Raw genomic sequence first — 19,903 nt, forward strand, 5'->3', positions numbered from 1 at the left:
GTCTCACTTATCCAACGTTCTGGATTATCCAATGCATTTTTGTAGTCAGTGTTTTCAATACATCGTGATATTTTGGTGCTATATTCGTAAATACAGAAATTACTACATAACGTTACCGTGTATTGAACTTTTTGTCGTTTTGTTTTGAAACATGTTTTGGTGCTTAAAATCATAATGTAGTTTTACGTTAAATAGGCTTTTCCTTAACCCTTCCTTATTTTCCAACATTTTTGCTTATCCAACGTTCTGCTGGCCCGTTTATGTTGGATAAGCAAGACTTTACTGTATATATTTTGAATTATATATTTAAAGAGTGTATGCAACTATATATTATCTTGTAATTGTAATTGTATAAATCTATCTTCTTTCAAACATTCACGACTTCTTTCAATATGTTTGTAAGTATAGAAACTCCTGCCTTTGGATTTCTCCGTTGCAGGAATGACTTGAAAAACTGCAAGTCGCTTCTGGTGTGAGAGAATTGGCCTTTTGCCAAGGACGTTGCTCAGGGGACGCCCGGATGTCAGATGTTTTACCATCCTTCTCTCATGTCCCCGCATGGGGAGCTGGAGCTGACAGAGGGAGCTCACCCGCTCTCTCGGGATTTAAACCGCCGACCTGTCAATTAACGGTACTGCTGGCACAAAGGTTTAACCCGCTGCACCATCGAGGGCTCCGCCTTTGGAAATGAAGCCGGCGATACACAGGTATAGAAGATAGGCATTCGCTTCTCAGAGGACGGACAGGAGCCTCCGTCCTTCCATTGGCTAGCAAAACCACGGCCTTTGACCAATAGCCAATAGACGTTCGAGGAAGAAAGCAACTGGTTGGCCATCGAGCGCGCGAGCAGTCCAAGTTAGGATCGTTCTGTTAACAGCGCTTTGCTCCACGCTTGCTTCGGCGGGCATGCGAAGACACTTCCGGAGCGAGCTGATTGGCTCGCGGTCGAGGCCGGCCTTGATCACGGACCAATCAACTCGCTCCGGAGGTGCCGTCACGTGACGGACTGAGAACAAGCGCGCTCCTCTGTGTTCGTTATTACGCTTCTTCCCTCAGAAGCGCATCAGTTGGAGGGCTCGTGAGTCTCCTCAGAAGCGCAGCGGTTGGAGAGCTCGTTAGTCTCCTCAGCCAATAGCTGTCGGGTGAGTTGGAGGGCGAGGATTGGTCCGTGTGTGAATCATTATGCCACTCAGTAACCAATAGCAACCTTGATATTTGCATATATTCTCTTTTCTTTTGAAGAGTGGTCTGACATTGTAAAACAAAAATTGTAATTATACATGGCTGAGGCTGTTTAAAGGATGGCATAAATAAATATATGTACCAAACCTTGCAGACTTAGAGGCATTGCTTCCTTGGCAGAGGGTGCATCAACACTGCAGTTTGTCCCCACTTTAACTGCCATGGCTCAATGCTATGTAATGATAGCTCTATAATAGGATGGACTTGTTTGATGTGCAATGCTTTTGACACGAAATAAAGAAATAAATAGGATGGGGTGACTGGTTGGAGATGGAACAGTTGTAACATTTATTTATTTATTTATTTATTTGCGACATTTATATCCCATCCTTCTCACCCCTAAGGGGACTCAGGGCGGCTTACAAGTTATATGTACATACAATATATTATATTATTAACATAGCACAATATAAGTATTATATATTACTATATACTGCAATATTATTATCAATATTTATGTATATACAATATATTATTAGTATAGCATAATATTAGTATTATATATTCATGCAGCCCCCCTCACTTCATTGAGTTATTTAACTACATGCTTCATTTAACTATGCACACTTTTTTCCCTGAAGGAAGTAGAGGAGGTCCAAATGAAGAAGGCACAAGTGAACAAAGGATGGGAGACCAATGAGAAAACTGCATGTATATTGAAAGAGAACATTGCCTCGGCCAGGTTTGTTGCTTCCTTGGAATTGAGAGATGGACTGTTCATTGATCATGCAAATGCTGAGTGTGTGCTCCCCGATCTATAATTTACTTTGGACGTTAACCCTATTGGAACTCAGTGGAATTTTGTCTAAGTGAAAGTGGGTAGGATTGTTTAGCAAAACTTCCAACAGCTAATGCAAATGGTGCAAGGCTATTGTTGTGAAATTCAAGTGAGGTGAAATGAAAATATTATGGAGTTTTCTTAGGAAGAATTTGTTCAGAGATAATTTGTCCTTCCCTTCCTCTGAGGCTGAGAGAGAGAGAGACATGCCCAAGGTCACCTAGTGAATTTCTGTGGCTGAGTGGGCACTTCAAGTCCAGTCTCCTAGGCTTGATCTACACTGCCAAATAAAATCTAGATTATCTGTTTTGAGCTGGATTATATGGCAATGTAAATTCATATAATCCAGTTCAAAGCAGATAATCTGGATTATATGGCAATGTAGAAGGGTCCCTAGAGTCCTAGTCAAACCTATTGGGATATTGGATTATGATCTGTTAGGATCACAGCATAATGGAATTATGACCTATTAGGATCATAACCTATTGGGTAACAGAGGTGTTCCTTTTGTTTATTGGGTAATGGAAGATCCCTGGGTGCATAAATACCTTGTTTCTATTTGATGCTTTCAGCGGTCAAAGATTCAAGTAGATTTCTTTAAAATAACGCGTTTTTTACTCATAACTTCATGTATTTAAATATACAGGTACATTTCTTGCCAAGTTAAACTTTAAAATGTTTCAGTTTGTGTCTTTAATTTATAATCTTTAATGGTCTCTTCAAAACTATATTGCTTTGTACAGCTCTCTTTAATAATAGTCTACTTCCAAGGAAACACCAGCCTCAACGGTCTTCTAACACTGGCTTCTGCAGTTTAACAGACTCAAGCCTCAACATCTTTTAACTGTCATCCTTTTAAAACTGAACATTCTAAACAGTCGCTGAAACAGTTACATGGTCTGCAGCCCCTCCCACTGCTTTAAGACATACACTTCAGGAAATAAACTGACGCATTATAAAACAGACAAACATGAAATAGAGGAGGTTTGAAAAGGTTGCTGTCGCCAACGAAACCACTTTTAAAATACTGATGGAAAAGCGCAACTTTGAGGAAAATCACTTTACAGATCAGCATATCTATCATGGCGTTTACTTTGGTGGGCAATTGGTTTGGTTATTTGGTTTGCGTGGATTTATCTTATGAAGTTTTCATTACAATTGCTCCCATATTTTAAGGTTTGGGGAGTATTGTAATGTTCTGTGTCCAGAGTTCTGGTGTCATTTCTCTGAATGAGTGTGGCAGTCAGGGCCTCAGAGGAGTTATTGTGTAGAGAAGTTCTTTTTATAGCCAAGTCATCACAGTCTTTAACCGAGTGAACAATTCTGTCATAGATGCATCCTCTTATGTTGAAATAATTCTTTCATTTTGCTTCCTGCAGAAAAATATATGCAGATTACAACGCAACCACTCCTCTGGCCCCTGAAGTGATTCAGACAGTCACAGAAGCTATGCATGAAGCTTGGGGCAATCCTAGCAGCTCTTACACAGAAGGTCAGAGTCTGGTTGGATAGAAGTGTTCTGTGAGAGTGTTTCCTTGGAATATAATTGCACCTGCTGTCGAAATACATTTCTGATTTTGAGTAGTTTGCTGGCAGCGAATGTCAGGGTGAATATATAGTCAATGTGTGGTACCTGTACAGTAGATGAAGAGTGAGTTATGTCTCTCTCTCTCTCTTAGTCGCATAGTCGTTTCCAACTCTTCGTGACCTCAGGGACCAGTCCACACCAGAGCTCCCTGTCGGCCATCGCCGCCCCCAGTTCCTTCAAGGTCAAGCCAGTCACTTCAAGGATACCGTCCATCCATCTCGCCCTTGGTTGGCCTCTCTTCCTTTTTCCTTCCATTTTCCCCAGCATCATGATCTTTTCCAAACTTTCCTGTCTTCTCATGATGTGGCCAAAATACTTCAACTTTGCCTCTAATATCCTTCCCTCCAGTGAGCAGCCAGTTATTCAGCCTTATACAATGCATGGCATTCATAAATGCAATGAAAATTACATTTATGAAAAGAAAAGAAAATCCTGTTTCTCTCACTACATACTTATTCAAAAAAACAAACTTATCTGCGCTTACAGTGAGTTATGTAAGCACAGATAAGTATGTTTTTTGAATAAGTATGTAGTGAGAGAAACAGGATGTTCTTTTTTTTTTTAAAAAAAAAAGTAGATTTGTGGGAAAGTTTGTCTAGGTCTTTGTCCGCCCAATTTTCATTGCATTTATGAATGCCATGCATTGTATAAGGCTGAATAACTGACATCATCATCTACTGTAGGGCATCTTTTCCCACTTAAACTCCCTTTTGGCCTGTGAAATTTTTATGCAACCCATGGTATATAGTAGGTATATAAAATAGGTATCAAATCAAACATTTACTGGTAATAATTCAGCATTTGCAAGGCTTGCTACGCTTTTTCCTTTTTATGAAGTACAGCTGAAGCATTTGCTGCAGAATCCACTGTAAACACTACATGTTACTATCAGATTTGGGTAAATGGGTGGCATTCAGAAACCTGTTGTCAAATGTTTCATAACCCGAACACTGAGCTAAGGGAACTCCATTTGGGGATGAAACGCACAGTTTAAGAAGCAGTTATCTAATGCAGGACATCTAAACTTTGGAGTTCTGTTGATAATTTTGGAATTTTTAGAAAATGAATGTATGCCATCAAGAAATAGCTGCCAGGCCGATTCATAAAATTTCTGCTTTGGTGAGTTTAAAAAACAATAGAATAGAAAGGCAAATTGGTGAGACTCAAATATAAGAACCTGAACACAAGATAGAAGTGGGAAAAGATGTTGAATCTTTGTCATTTTGACCCCCTTGCCCCCTTTCCCAGTCCACAAGCAACCACACAACCCATTTTTTTCTCCTTTCTCCAGCCTTGTTTTTGTCCTTCCTAATTTTATGTTGTCCTACATCCCCCCTACCCACTAGCTCTTGTCCTCCCTATCACTTCTGCTCTGTGCAGATCATCCAGACTTATATTTCGTTTTCCCATCTTGATTAGACCACCTTCAGTCTACTTCAACATAATTTTGGCTCCCTAGGCTATTTTTGCCCTTATGTGCAGTAGGAAGAGATCCAGAAGTGAAGGAAGGGGTAATATGAGGGCAGTTTTTAAATTTTCTTTTGTATGTGTATGTGGGAATAGAATCCTTGAAGGTCTCTTCGGAAACAATTTGATCTCCTAATGCCCAACAGTGCTGTTAAATGTTGGTAGACGTGCAGCCCCCTAGTATAAAAGTGCACGTGGTCTCCCAACTACAAGAATTTGCCTGCCCTTTAATAAAACAAAGGTGGAAACAAATACTTCATTGGAGGAAGCATTGGCTGGGTCTAGCAAGTGCCTGTGTTTTATATGGTATATTCTTAGGTATAGAACAGCAGCAGTGTCTGGAAGCTTGTGCAGCACACTAAGGAGGACGTAATCTTTATTGCTGCTTAGGTCGGATAAAATGGATTATTTGAAAAAAGTACCAAATAAATAATCTGATTTTTAATGTATATAGGATTTTTTTTTAAAAAACTACTTTTAATATATAAATTTCTTTTTTGACACCCTTTTTAAAATTGGGTTTAAATCTTACCACAAACATATTAGTAAAATGTAGATTTCTAATATACATATTAATTATTGGTTGTATCCCACTCATACACATTGAGCAGAGCTCCTATTTCTATTTTATTACTGTATATGAAATGCAGGTGTGTGGATGAGGTCTTCATGTATGAATTTTAAGCAATGGCAGGTCACTGTCAGTAAGTCAGTGAATTTGTTCTGGGTGAAAGAAGTTTGGCTTTGGCTGTTCTCGGGACTGGAAACCAAACCAGTACAGCTGAATGGATTCCTTAGAGCAGAGCTTTCCAAACTGTGTGTCAGGATGTGTGTAGCCTGTGGTCCTTGAGTGTGTCACATGACAAATCCTTCCCCTTCCTTCCGCCCCCACAAAGAAAGACTGGTGCTGTGCCAAGGGTTGGTACTGTGATAACTTTTATAATTTAGCACAATCAGCACTTTATGGCTGCTATGGTCTGTTTTGAATTACAACTGATTGGCGCATTTTGTAGTTTTGTTGTTTTAAATGCGTAGGATAAATGATCTTGCTATTATGTTTTATTGGTGCAATTATGTGTCATTTAAGTATTTGTATCTCTTACTATTTTTTTCCTAGTTCTGTTTTGTACTAAACCTGTTAATGTGTAACTCCCATTTTTATACTGTGTTTTCTCCTTTCTCCAGCCTTGTTTTTTTCTTCTTCTTCTTCTTATACTGTACCTTATACTCCACCTCAAATTCTTGCAGAGAACACTTCAGCACTTTGTCCTGGCACTTTATAGAATGGTCCTATTACTATATACATTGGCACTTTGTCTCGACTCCCCCCTTCCCATTTTATCCATTAGTGGTGGTTCTGCCGTATGTCATTTTATAATTTTATTTTATCATGACTGTGTTATATAATTTTATAGTGTTTTAATCTGCTTTATTTTATCTGTTTGTTGATGTTGTTCATATATGCTTTCAGTCTTGTTTATGTTTTGTTTTTTGGGCTTAGCCCCATGTTAGCTGCCCCGAGTCCCTTCAGGGAGATTGTGGCAGGATATAAAAATAGATAATAATAATAATAATAATAATAATAATAATAATAATAATAATAATAATGATTGAATGTTTGCCTTTTATATGTATGTGAACTGCCCTGAATCGCTCTGGGAAGAGAGGGCAGTCTAGAAATAAAGTATTATTATTATTATTATTATTATTATTATTAATTCTGCATCCAGTATAACACCCTTCTTGAAAAGGCTCTTCCTCCTTTTAAGAAACTGTGCACTTGTTTTGTACATATTAAGTCAATCGGGTGTTCTTTGTTACCACAGGTCAAAGGGCTAAAGAGATCATAAATGAAGCTCGTGAAAGCCTTGCTAAAATGGTAGGAGGTCAGCCTCAGGACATCATTTTCACTTCTGGAGGGACTGAGGTGAGATACAATGCTGCTAATGCCATTTGCTTTGTTACTGCTAGAAGAGAGCAGCCCGTGATAAACTCTTTTGGCTTTCTGTCAATGTTTTCTGATCTGATGGGCATGCAGTGACCTCTGTCCTTCTTTTCTGGTGCAAGGGAAGTGTCAGCAAATACCAGTCAACCAAAAGTATTCAAGAAAGTATTCTGAAGAATGGATTTATCTTTTATTTAAAACAACCAGAGAAGTATTTTTTGCAATTCCATTATCTTACGCCAAGTAATAGTTCTAAATCTTCCATCTCAGAAATTCAGAGCCTTCTCCTGAAGATTACGACGTCAAAACCAGGTTTTCATGCTCTTCAGTATTTACAGTAATTTATGATAATAATGGGAATGGCGACCTCTTCTTTTTCTGCAGGCAAACAATCTAGTGATCCATACTGCTGTGGTGAATTTTAAGGAAAGCAACAAACAAAGGCTTGTTGGACCAGACAAAAGTCCAGAGAAGACCTCAGGGACACTTCCACATTTGATTACATCTTGCATTGAACATGACTCAGTCCGTCTCCCTATTGAACACCTAGTGAAGGAACATGAGGCTGGTGAGCACTGGCCCTCAAGGGAAGGGTCAGAGAAATGTCCTGCTTCTATTTCCCTTTTTTAAAATGATTTTTGCTTTCTAAGTAGCAGACACCAATTTTTCTTTGTTGGCATACTGGATTGTTGTTTATGGGCTGTGTCTTCTGAATAGCAATTGCCTAAAGTTGCCTTGCAATATTTTCATTAAGATGTCCATGGTCAGAGCTTTAATTCTAGCTGCTTCCTTGATTCCTCCTTCTCACTTTTCCAGACGACACAAATACAGTAGTCAGCACCAACATTCATTATTTGGATCATATGGACATATGGGCTCATCTCAGCCGTAGGAGAAATGCCACCTAGTATTCATACAATTCGAGGTTTGATCCCTGATATTACCAGTTGTGCAGGATTACAGCAATGGGAAATTCAGAGGGCTAGCCTCAGGCTTTAGCAAAATAAATGACAATAAACAGCACCCATTTTTCATCCCTTCCTTTTTGGCCTCATTTTCTTTTTTGAAGCACCGAGCTGATTACCAGAAAAATAGTTTTTGTGCAGGTCCCTTTACCTTAATCCAGACATGGAGCATTTTCCCTTTTGGGCTACAGTTCCCCAAATATCTTGCAAGTTGTGTCCCTAAAGTAACTTGGATCTCTACCCTTTTAAAATGCTGTTTCTAATCCAAATTCCCAAAGTTCCCTTATGACAGCTGTATCTTGCAGGACTAAGGCAACTCTGTTTTCTAGCAATGGGTCTGTACTTTTATGGCATTCTTTGAATTTTATGGGCTGTATGGCCATGTTCCAGCTCTCCTGAGATTTCACCATCTATGGCAGGCATCCTCAGAGGTTGTGAGGTACAGTATATTATATACTGTACCTCACAACCTCTAAGGATGGCTGCCATGGATGTGGGTGAAAAGTCAGGAGAGCTGGAACATGGCCATACAGCCCGGAAAATGCAAAACAACCCTGTGATTCCAGCCATGAAAGTCTTAGCAACACATTCTTTGAATTTGTTTCCAAGAATACAATAGTTTCCAAGGAGTGTATTTAGCTATGGGATTAATTAAAAGTAGTACTTTTTCCTTTTTACATTCCAATTTGCAGAAGCCACTTTTGTCCCAGTGTCTAAAGCATCTGCTCAGGTGGAAGTGGATGATGTAGTTGCTGCTATCCGTCCAACTACTTGTCTGATTTCCATAATGCTGGCCAATAATGAGACTGGGGTTATCATGGTGAGTTTGTGTCATTAGTTATTTGTGGGGATTTCCCCAAAGAATAATGAGGTGTAATGTTCACTTCCCTCCATATTTCTCCAACAGTTTTAATCGTAGTGTATTTATAGTTAATGCATGTATTTCCACTTCATTTTATAACATACTTGTTCTGAGCTTGCCTTGATTCTTTCTTAGTTAAGGTTATTTGCTTTCAGAGATACCAGAAGGCTTTTCTAAAGACCGCCTCCTCCTCCATCATGTTAATCTCTATAGTCTTCCTGTTACACTTTTTGCTCTTTGATATGCTACATAGTCACTGTTCTGTTAGTTTTCATTAAGTATTAGGTGGTTAGTCCTTTAAATGTTTCAAATGCTAAAAGTGTAAATAAAATAAACAGAAACAAGGCCTCAAAATACAAAGTAGTAATAAAAATACAGAGAAAGAACAAAATCAACAAAAACATCCAACTTACATACGATTCGTAGTTAAGAACTGAGATGAGACAACAGGTAGTGAGAGGAAATGTACCCCTAGGAAGGGAAACTCACTCCTGGAAGAGTTATCATGAGGAAAATGTGTCTCTATTGAAGCTTGATCACCAGTCCTTGTTTCCATGACAAGCCAACATTTTCAAAATCCAGTTGTCATGGGGACAGGAAGTGAGGTGAAATCTTTGGAACAGGGACACAGACAGCCAAGTAAACACCACAGGGGTGTTAACCCTTCCCTATGTTATCTGTCTATCTATCTATCTATCTGGCTGGAGTTACATTTAAAAATTTCTTGTTCTGACTTATACAAATTTAACTTTAGAAAAAACCTATAGAATAAATGTTGTTCATAACCTGGATCTGCCTGTATAATATTTATATTTTACTACAGCAAGTACACAGGTTCCTACCTGTTTGATTAAAAAGGCCCAGAGCAGTTTAGAACTTACTAAGAAAACCATGTAATATCTATAAAAATTTCGAATATGTGCCTTCTATTCAAATCATTCCACTGAGACCTATGGTCCTGACAACTGAAAGAGATCATTCTCGTGTTCTGATAGAGACGGTGGCTCCTGACCTCTGGCAATCTTCCTTTTTCCCAGCCTGTTTCAGAACTCACTCAGCAGATTCAAGCCATCAATCAAAAGAGAATGGCATCTGGTCTGCCCCGGATCTTGGTTCATACAGATGCAGCACAGATGATTGGGAAGGGTCTGGTGGATGTACAGGATCTGGGAGTGGATTACCTCACAATTGTAGGGCACAAGGTATGACTGTGCTCTGTGGTTCTCATACTCTGTAAGGAATGTACATGGATGTAGGTAACCTGAATCTTCAGTCATCCCAAGTCCTACTGAATCAATAAAGAGCTCTTAATAATTTTCAGGTGTATAAGGCTGTCTGAGATTTGTGACAGTAGGATTTTGAGAAAAATAATTTCTGAATTTTGGAAACATTTTGAGTAGTGCTGAGTTTCCTCATATTTTTCATTTTATATTCAAATACATGTTTTGTACTCTTTCTTTGTTGGAACACATGCATTTTTTTATAAGTGCCCTTTTGTATTCTTTTGAAGTCATTCTTCCTCAATGAAAACAGATCCTTCACCAATAGACTGTGTTGCTTCTTGGCTTAGACAATGTAGTCCTTAACTTCCACCACTTCTACTTGATGGTACAAAGCTCCATCATTATCTACTCATGCTTAAAATCACATAGCCTTTTCAAAATATAATGATATTCAGTTTACAAAATACCTAGTTTAATATGTTGTGTAAAAAGGTTTCCACATTAGGCCATGCACTCAAATATCAGGAAATTGCAGTACCTTTTATATTAACTCTGCTCTTAACAGCAGTATCTTGATATGCAACTCAGTGACACCGAGGATGTAGAAATGTGACAATATCCTCAACTGCTTGGCAGTGCTTCTCCTTTACCATACATATAATATAGCAGCAAAGGTATATAAAATGAATTAAGTTGGCCTTATTTTCATCTTGGATCTCTTGGAGTACTGAAACTTATGCATCCAATGCAAATTAACACATACTCTTGGCAGCTTCAAAGTATACAGGCTGTTCCTGAGTTACAATCATACGACTCCTAGTTATAGACAGGAATGAAACAATGAAGAGAGAGTTAATCTATCCCTAGGAAGAGAAATTCACTCCTGGAAGATTTATTGTGGGGAAAAGGTGTCTCCACTGTCACGTTATCACCAATCCTTGTTTCCACAAGTCAAAATTTTCAAAATCCAGTTGTCAGAGGGATAGAAAATGAGGTGAAATCTTCTGAACAGGGACACAGACAGCAAAAGAAACATTACAGGGGTGTTGATCCTCCCCTATGCTATCAAAAACTTAAAATAAATTGGCTGGAGTTACTCTTTAAAAAATATCTTACATACATACTCAAGAACAAACCTACAGAACCTATCATGTTTGTAACCCAGGGACTGCCTGTACCCACGCTTTTGGGTTGGGTGTGATTTCAAGGATTTCTCCACTAGGTGGCATTGTAGAACAATGTTGAGGAAAATGGTTATCCTTCCCACATTGTTTACTTAGGATAACACAGGCAAATGCTTTTCAAATGTTACAGAAAATTTGCAGTCAGAGGTCTGACTTTTACTATATGTGATGTAGCCCTAGAAATGTATGGTCTGACATTGGATCCCTGTTCTCTGCCTACTTACTACTATACTTTCCTTTAGTTTCTCTACTCCTACAGAGTGCTTAAATATCTTACAGTGGTTCTCAACCTTTGGTCCTCCAGGTGTTTTGGACTTAAATTCACAGAAATTCCAGCCAGCTCACTAACTGTTTGGAATGGTGGGAGCTGAAGTCCAAAACACCTGGAGCATCAAAGGTTGAGACCACTGCAAAAGGACCAGATACCATCTGATTTTGGAAATTAAACAGGATCGGGCCATGTTAATGCTTCCATGGGAAACTGCTAATGAATATCAGGTGCAGTAGGCTGTAATTCAGGGGAAAGAACTGGCAAAACCACCTCTGAAGATTCCTTGCCTAAGTAAAGACATGAAATCCACAAGGTTGCCATAAATCAACAGGCACCCTGGAGGCACACACACCCCTGAAACACTATTCAATTATTCATGTCACTTCTGCTTGGTTGATGAACCTTAATTTCCTGTTGAATTCATCTCTGCCAAATTATGCAACACCAAATTAAAATAATAGTCAGCAAGGAGACCTTGGAAGCCATCTAGCTTTCCTCTGTGCTCAATGCGAATGCTGTGATGCCACATGCAGCCACAATTTCTAACAAACCTTAACTTAAATGCTTCAGTTGACAGAAAACTCATTTATTCCAGAGATAGTCTATTCCACTTTCAAACAGTTCTTAGCATTTGACAATTTTTCCATAATATTTAGATAAAATCCATGTTACTACAATTTCCAGCTGTTACTTAAACTGACTACGTTTCCTTTTGATTCATCGTTACAGTTTTATGCCCCCCGTATTGGAGCACTGTATGTCCGAGGTCCTGGTGTGACTACTCCTCTCCATCCCATGCTCTTTGGAGGTGGGCAGGAACAAAACTTTCGTCCGGGGTAAGACAACTGAGAACACCTTTTAAAGAGGAAGCCATGCATATTTTTTAAAAAAATGCTGTCCAGGCAAACTTTTCCAAGAGACAATGATGAAACGAGAAAAGTGATTTTATTCTGAAGATATTTTCCTGTAAGTCTCAACTTGTATAATATTTTAAACTCAAGAGAAAAAGTTAGAAAATACAGAGAAATTTAGCTGCTGTAAAATATAAGTTTCCAAGTAATCACATCCAGAAAATAGTACATAATTATTCAATAGCAGGTGGAGAAAAAATAATTGTTTCAAGACAGTGTCTTCCTTCTTCTTGTTAGTGGCCATGATATTTGCTTAAGAAGATTAAACTTTTCCCACCGAGAGCAACTCTAACATAGAAGGTCTGATCATTCAATACTCCATCTGCATTGCTAGTTATCCAAAGAGTTGGAGCTAGTTATCAAAGAGCAGTGCTCATGGAGCTTTTGTCGTGGTGTAGGAATAAGGCTTTGCAATTCTCTGTTCTAGGACTGAGAACACACCAATGATTGCTGGCCTTGGCAAGGTAAGCACACAATGCCACCTTATTGTACAGTGTGCTTGATTTAATGAATTCTTCATCTAACTGGATTGGAACATTTATTATTTCCCTTAAGGTTTTTCTCAAGGCTATGCTTATATCTAATGGTCAAATGTGAAGTTCTTATTGTCATCTTTTCAGGCAGCAAAAATAGTGAACAAGCACTGTGAAGTTTATGAAGCTCACATGAGGAACGTCCGCGACTACCTGGAGGAAAGGCTCAAAGTAAGTTCACTCACCTGTCTGTCTTCTAAATAGATCGGCAACTTAAGCATGAGGAGGGAAAATTGTTTCAGGAGTGTCTCCTTGAGACAGTGCTGTAGTCAGAAAGAAGGAAGGGATGCTGTTCAGTTAAAATTCAGAGGTGGGCACAGGTAAACTGAGAAGGCCTTCCAGATGTTTTGATCTACAACTTCCATCAACCTTTCCTAGCATGACCAGTAATAAGGGCTTATGAGAGTTATACATCCTGTAGATCTGAAGAGCCACCTTGTTTAAGGCAATCTTCTTACACCTGCCAGCAAGGTTTCAGTTGTCCCAAGCTTTGTTCCCAACCCTGTAATCTTTATATCCATACTTTTCATACAATTGTAAGCTGTTCCCTTCATACTGACTTCATTCCTATAACTGCTAGGCCTGGAGTGCATAGGTGGAGTGGGGACCATGAGCTGATGTTTCTTGATGATAATTACTTTTTTACGTATTCTAGGCTGAATTTGAAGAACAAGGTATCCATTTTAACGGTCGCCTAAAAGGCTCTAAGCGACTGTGCAACACCTGTAATTTTTCAATAATGGGCTCAGGACTGCAAGGTAATCTATGTGGGTCTAAACTTTCCACTTGGCAAACTGGGAAACTTGTGACCTTCCAGATATTGTTGGATTCCAATTCTCCTCACCCCAGACACTGGCACGGAATCATCAACATCTGGATGGCCATAGGCCGATCCATCTTGCTATAGGTCTATTGTCAGTCTGTGTTAAGAGATTTTACTCATGGTTCACTCAGTGACTAATACAAAACCATTTGCTACATTGTTCTTTAGGTAGGCATTTCTGCCTGCCCTGAAAGAGGCACATTTGTTATGTGTTTTTAATGAAATTGATTATATAGCCGCACCTGAAAAGTTTGGAATTATGTAAGTAACAAAGAAAGCAAGTTTCATTTGTTAACCTTTTACAACTCAGGAATGTGTTACTAATTTATTGTTGGGGGATTCTAATTGTGAAACACCATACCGACACTTTGTCTTGACTTTGGCATTATAGATAGACCTACCTTTACAACCTGTTTATATTGTAATATGACAAATGTATATGTATTGCCAACATCCTTTGAATTTCCCATTTGCTTTGTTGTTGTTGGTTTTTATTAGGTTTATTAATAAGCAGTCCTATCAAAATATGAGTTGGTTATTGATTTTTTTAAAAGTATCTTGGGCATAGCTTAATGACAGAATGGAGGTTGAAAAGAGCTCCTGTGGACTTTTCTATACTTTAGTCCTTATTGCTTTCATGAAACAAGCCTCTGCCTTGTCTTCTCTACAGGTCGACTGATACTGTCTCACTGTAAGACTTTGCTTGCCAGTGTGGGAGCTGCATGCCATTCCAAGAATGGGGACAAGTAAGGAACGCTGATGCGGGCTGGGATATTTTGTGGCACAGAAGGGGGTGGTTCTGTCTAATACAGAAGAGTGAAAGAAAAAGTTTTGTAAATAATTCTATTGTGTGCTTTCAAGTTGTTTGAAATTATAGTGACTCAAGGTGACTGTATCACAGAGCTTTCTGGGGCTGAAAGTGTGTGATTTGCCCAGATTCATACCCTTGTCTCCAGTTATATAGTGTGCCCTGTAGAATTAATGCAATTTGGCACCCACTTTAACTGCCATGCCATAATACTATGGATTTGTGGGAAGTGTAGTTTTACAAGTCTTTAACAATAACTCCCATGATTCCATAACAATGAGCCATAACAGTTAAAGCAGTAACAAACTGTATTAATTCTACAATGTAGAGGCACTGGTAGTCCAATGCTTAAATCACTACTTATAAATGAGATATCTAATTTTCACCCTCACAGCCCCTACCTTCTTAATGTCTAGTAATTATGCACAACCAAAGCAAAATAAAAATATTAAGGCTGTCGTTCCAGCCCTAATACCTTTTCATACTGTTTCCAGCAAAACATTTACGAAACTCTCAAATGCCTCCCATTTCCAAACTGCTCTAGGAATGAACGGTTGGTCATATTAATATCATGACTCACAAGTCGTTATTGTAACCTTACTGTACTTCTCGCTCAGAACCTTAGTCTTATGAATGAGATGCCCTATCTTCAACCACCCTACTCAGGTCTTGCAGATTCAGGGATTTGGATGGAGTCTGTCTATGTAGAGCGCAGTCTTCCTCTTTTCCTGCCACCTTCTAACTTATTAGAACTTCTAACTTCTAACATTATTATCTTTTCTAGAGAGTCATGTATTCTCATGATATGGCCAGAGCCAGTGGCATCACTGGGGATGTGAGGGGAATAGGAACTGCACTGGAAGACACCATCAGAGGGGGCAACACTACAATGACTGTTTATTAAAATGTTTATGCAGTGTTTCAGCAAAATATATTGTTAGTTATAATCACTAAAACAGTTTTGCATAAGCCCAGCTTATATGTACCATATAAATATGCCTGCAAGGCTAAAACTCTATGCTAATTTACTTGTTGAACCTTCTAATGTGCATGAACGCCGATCAGATCTATCAGATGACTGATCTTCGCCCTTCATAGATGAGCTGCCCCAGCTCAAGCAGGAGTGTGTGCTCTCTTTTCTCCTCGCTTTGGAGTGCCACTGGCCCTTTAAGAGCAGGATGTGTGGAAAGAGAGAAAGAGCGGCACCTGTTTCCTTAGATGAAAAAAGAAGCGTTCAAATGGGTGGCTAGTTGGAGGAGGCTGCTTAGAGAGTGATCCTGTTGTTAACCGTTGCCAGCTGCTCAGGAGCTAAGCCCACTCCGGAAGCTGGCCTGTCTGCTTTAATGTCATGAGGTGATGAGTGTCTTTGTATCCTAACAGGGAACATTCATCTTGTGTTGCTGAGTATTACATGCACACTCTTTTAGATCTTACTGATGATGTGAACTAGGTGATCTGCAAAGTACTTGGGATTAGGATACCAGAAAGTGGTTATTTTCTTGGCTCTGAATGGAGAGGATAGTGGAGTGTGATGGATCAAATGTCTGAAAAGCAACTTGCTTCCCTGCTGTTGTGTGTTGCATATTTAGATACCGGAGAGTGCAGTGGAAACATAAGTACCTTGCATTGTATATCTTTATTTTGAAAACCTTCCCAGAATGCTCAGAGGTTCAGTAAGATGTCTGATATTCACAGGGTCATTGATGTGATCAGCTTGTGTCCAGGCTACTCAAACTCATAACTTTGGTGCTAAATCTATGGGCAGGATAGAACTGGAGTCTAAGCTTCTCCATGCAAATCTGCTTCTCTGGAAATACAGATAATTTTAACATCCTTTCTATGTACATGCACATACGATCATATTTTGAAAGCAAATGTCTAACTAGATCAGTCATTCACTCTCTATCCACACTTCTTTCAAGCCGCTCAAAACAGCATCCCTCACAACCTGTGAGGAAAGTTAGGTAGCACTAAGTGAGGTCATAGAAATCACACATTCAAAGTTTTGAGTCCTCATCTCATTCTCCCACTCCATCTTTTAATTAAATACACATTTTCACAAGTTTTATCCCAGTTTATGCCATTTTTGTTCATATATTGGATCATTTCAGAATGTTGTCTATATTATACCTTTTAGAGACGCAAGGAAGAATAACTCTACCCCAATGCACTAATCCAGGCAGGATGAATTGAGAGAGGTCACCAAAAGTATGCCAAATCCTTGCACATGCCTTAATGGGAAAGAATAGGAAATACACCCGAGGGACTAGTATTACCTTTCTTTTAAAACTGATATCCCCTCTTCCAAGAAAAAAACATAGAATTTGGTCTGTTCCAAACAGAATTGGATGCAGTCTTTTCTTAGAGAAATGTACTGTGAACATGTACTACTGTGGCACATTTTTTTTAGAGCTTGGCAGTTTGTGTTGTGGCATGAACTGTGTGAATAGGTCTCACTACAATAGTAATATAACAACATCAGGAATTCAGCATAGTCTCTGGTAACTTTTTGGACATACATACCTTTAGATACCTTTCATTTGAAGATGTGGTCTGGAGCTAATTTCCATTGGTACTAATAAAACTTTAGAACTGGTTACGACTGGGCGAGCTCTGCATAACATTTCTCTCCCTCCTCTATATATTTCTGGAACTCACCCCCATGAAAAATAGCCTGGAGGTAAAAAGTTTACTATTGTGTTTGTTCCTCAGGCCATCCTCTATCCTGCTCAGCAGTGGCATTCCTTACGATGTGGCCCAGAATGCCTTGCGCCTCAGTGTGGGGCGCAGCACCAGCAGGGAAGATGTTGACCTGATTGTAGAAGACTTGAAACAGGCTGTGACCCAGCTACAAGGAGAAGGTTGCTAGAATTTGGTGATCACTTCTGCAGACCTCATTTCTAATTGCTGTAGCACCACTTAGGTTTGGGAGAATGAGAACAATTTACATCTCTATTTGTTTTTGGTTGCTGTGTTCTTGCTGGACCACCACTTGGGATTTCTCCAGTCCGTAAACACATCAGATCAGTTTGCTATGGTTTTGGCTGCAGCACCTGCTTTGAGAAACAGTCGCTCACTGAGTGCAGTGACTGTATGAAGGAATATCTATCTTTTGTCTTCTAAGAAGGAATTGAGATGACAGATTCAAGATGGATGTTTAGTTCAGTGATTGAAGCTTTTTATGTGAGATTAATGATTGTACATAGGTATAAATGGGTGACTCTCAACAACTTGAACAATTGGCACTTCCCATTATTCTCGTAGACCAATACATTCTCTTGATGTCACCATTCCTGGTTATCACTTGCTAGGAATAGAAAACCATTGTTCTCTCCTTGTCATCAATGTAACATTCAGGCAACATGAAGATTGCCTTTTGCAGGACTTGTTCTCACAATTATCATGGTCTGCATTGTATTTAATGAAGAGCTTAATTCTTCAGGCAGAATATATCAATGTCATGTCTTGGAACTAAATAGCATATTATTTATCTGTAGACCCTTCATTTTACATAGTTCTGTTTAGTGTGTGGACATTAAGATTATAAAGACAGTAGTCACTCTCCCTCTAGCCTAGCTTTAAAAGGTGACTGCTTTAATTCCTGAAGATTCCTACTAAAGTAGTTGTAATTATGAGGAATCCAAACAAGGAATTATTTGCTGCCATTGTTTCCCTTTTTGCCAAAAGAAACAAGTCAATGTAGACTCAATCTGCAGTTAGTGGTTCTTGCAAAGTAGAGCGTGCCACACTGTCTCATTGCTATAAATATTAATATTTTCTGTAAAGAGAAGGCATTCTCTATAGTTCTCGGTTATGCTTTTATCCATGATGATGAGGGATAAAAGCAAACTTTGTTGATTGCCTCCACAGAAGTTGCTTGAACAAAATGTTCAAAGGCAGAAATTTATTCTTCATTTTACATCAATATATTGCACATCTGGGCATTATTTCTTTGCTAAATTCCAATTTGAGCCATAGAGTATTTATGCAAGGCTGTCTATGTCACAGACCTTTTGTTCCTTCTTGATATTGGATAATAAGGGGGGAAGCATGCATGGCATTGTCTTACCAATGAAGAGTCAGTTGCCGTTTGTTAAAAAGGATGAACTCATGGCAAGGAGAAATCAGGAAAATGTCATTGGCAAAGCAAGTAGAGCTCAGATTCTTCTTTTGGGCTAATTCACAAGTAAGAATAAAATGATCCATAGGTCACATGTGGTGCCAACTTCCATTTTATGTCCTCTCTCCCAAACACTACCCGGAATCACCCCAGCATTGAGAAATGGCCAAACATTAAATTTAAAAATGCAGAGGAAACTTGAATAAGTCTTTTGGTTATTTCTAGGAATTGTATAGGACCTATATTAAGCTCATTTTGTAAGAGGAAATTCAGCTTGGTCTAGAACAATATATGATTCTACTCAAAGGTGCCTGTGCATATACATAGTGCCTCTCCTCTCCTCTGTCTGTGCATACACATATTTACACAAACACAATCTACAGATAGGATTTTCCCCATTTCTGTGGATAGATTGTCCCAGATGGTCTGAACTGTTCATTTTTAATATTTCTAATGTTTAATCCTACTGTGATGTTTATAGGTGTTAGTGCTTAATTCACAAATTGTTGTGGTTTTTATTGTTAGCTGCTTTGAGTATCCTTTGGCAAAGAAAAGCAGTGTGTTGTTGTTGTTGTTAATAATAATAATAGATGGAAGGGTTCTTGCTAGGCACACTATTTCACATTAGCTGGAGACAAATACTTTTGAATTTTTGTCATAATTGTAGGAAGAAACCTTTTTGAATTACTCGTAGATAACTTCTTTTTTGTATGTTTCTGGCAACTCAACTAACTGTATGCTACTAGAGCAATATTTGTTTGTATCCTTGAACAAGAAGATTGAAAGGAGTCCTGTGAATCATACCATAGGAAAATTTCAAACATGCACTTTTAGAGAATTGCCTGTTTGCACTAATGAAAAGAACATGACTGGAGAAGACTGTCAGGTGTATATACAATAGGAATGTGCTAATTAAAAAGTTCCTCTCTGTAAATGTTGGGTGCTGTGATGGAATGGGTTCACAGCTGACAAGCTTGGAAATGAAAGATATCATGTTTTAATGGTGAATATTCTGTCTGGAAGCACTTTTCGGTTTTTTTGGATAGTTAATATTGTTTCGGTTTACAAAATTCTAAAACAAATAAAATGCACTTGATAAAAAATAAAACTGAATCATTTCTTTGTCAATGTGATTTTTTAAAGTTTTGCTATTGTAGAGAGTGAATTCATTCACACAAATGCA

General features: G+C 38.7%; 1 protein-coding gene across 3 annotated transcripts; it reads left to right on the forward strand.

Annotated features, from left to right (window-relative positions):
- The first annotated feature begins 984 nt into the window (after positions 1-984).
- On the forward strand, positions 985-18,307 carry scly (selenocysteine lyase). 3 transcript variants are annotated; one of them, XM_003218434.4, is made up of 13 exons: positions 985-1,142; positions 1,824-1,924; positions 3,400-3,512; positions 6,902-7,002; positions 7,405-7,588; positions 8,678-8,805; positions 9,885-10,049; positions 12,255-12,361; positions 12,864-12,900; positions 13,057-13,140; positions 13,625-13,727; positions 14,463-14,538; positions 17,313-18,307. In XM_003218434.4, exons 2-13 carry the CDS (start codon positions 1,842-1,844, stop codon positions 17,467-17,469), a joined length of 1,338 nt encoding a protein of 445 aa, XP_003218482.2. In that variant the 5' UTR covers positions 985-1,142; positions 1,824-1,841; the 3' UTR covers positions 17,470-18,307. The 3 variants fall into 3 exon arrangements, with proteins under 3 accessions (XP_003218482.2, XP_062832498.1, XP_062832497.1); XM_062976428.1 differs by lacking the exon at positions 985-1,142 and adding an exon at positions 1,159-1,418 and having other exon boundaries at positions 15,385-17,455; XM_062976427.1 differs by lacking the exon at positions 985-1,142 and adding an exon at positions 1,161-1,418.
- The last annotated feature ends 1,596 nt before the right edge of the window (positions 18,308-19,903 follow it).

This window comes from Anolis carolinensis, chromosome 3, assembly GCF_035594765.1.
Source record: "Anolis carolinensis isolate JA03-04 chromosome 3, rAnoCar3.1.pri, whole genome shotgun sequence".
Classification (NCBI taxonomy): Eukaryota; Metazoa; Chordata; class Lepidosauria; order Squamata; family Dactyloidae; genus Anolis; species Anolis carolinensis.

Bases quoted from the DNA above. Each gene is read 5' to 3' on its own strand.
- scly (XM_062976427.1), top strand. The intron at 13,728-14,462 runs GTAATCTATGTG...TCTTCTCTACAG, and splicing joins AATGGGCTCAGGACTGCAAG to GTCGACTGATACTGTCTCAC. The intron at 14,539-17,312 runs GTAAGGAACGCT...TTTGTTCCTCAG, and splicing joins CATTCCAAGAATGGGGACAA to GCCATCCTCTATCCTGCTCA.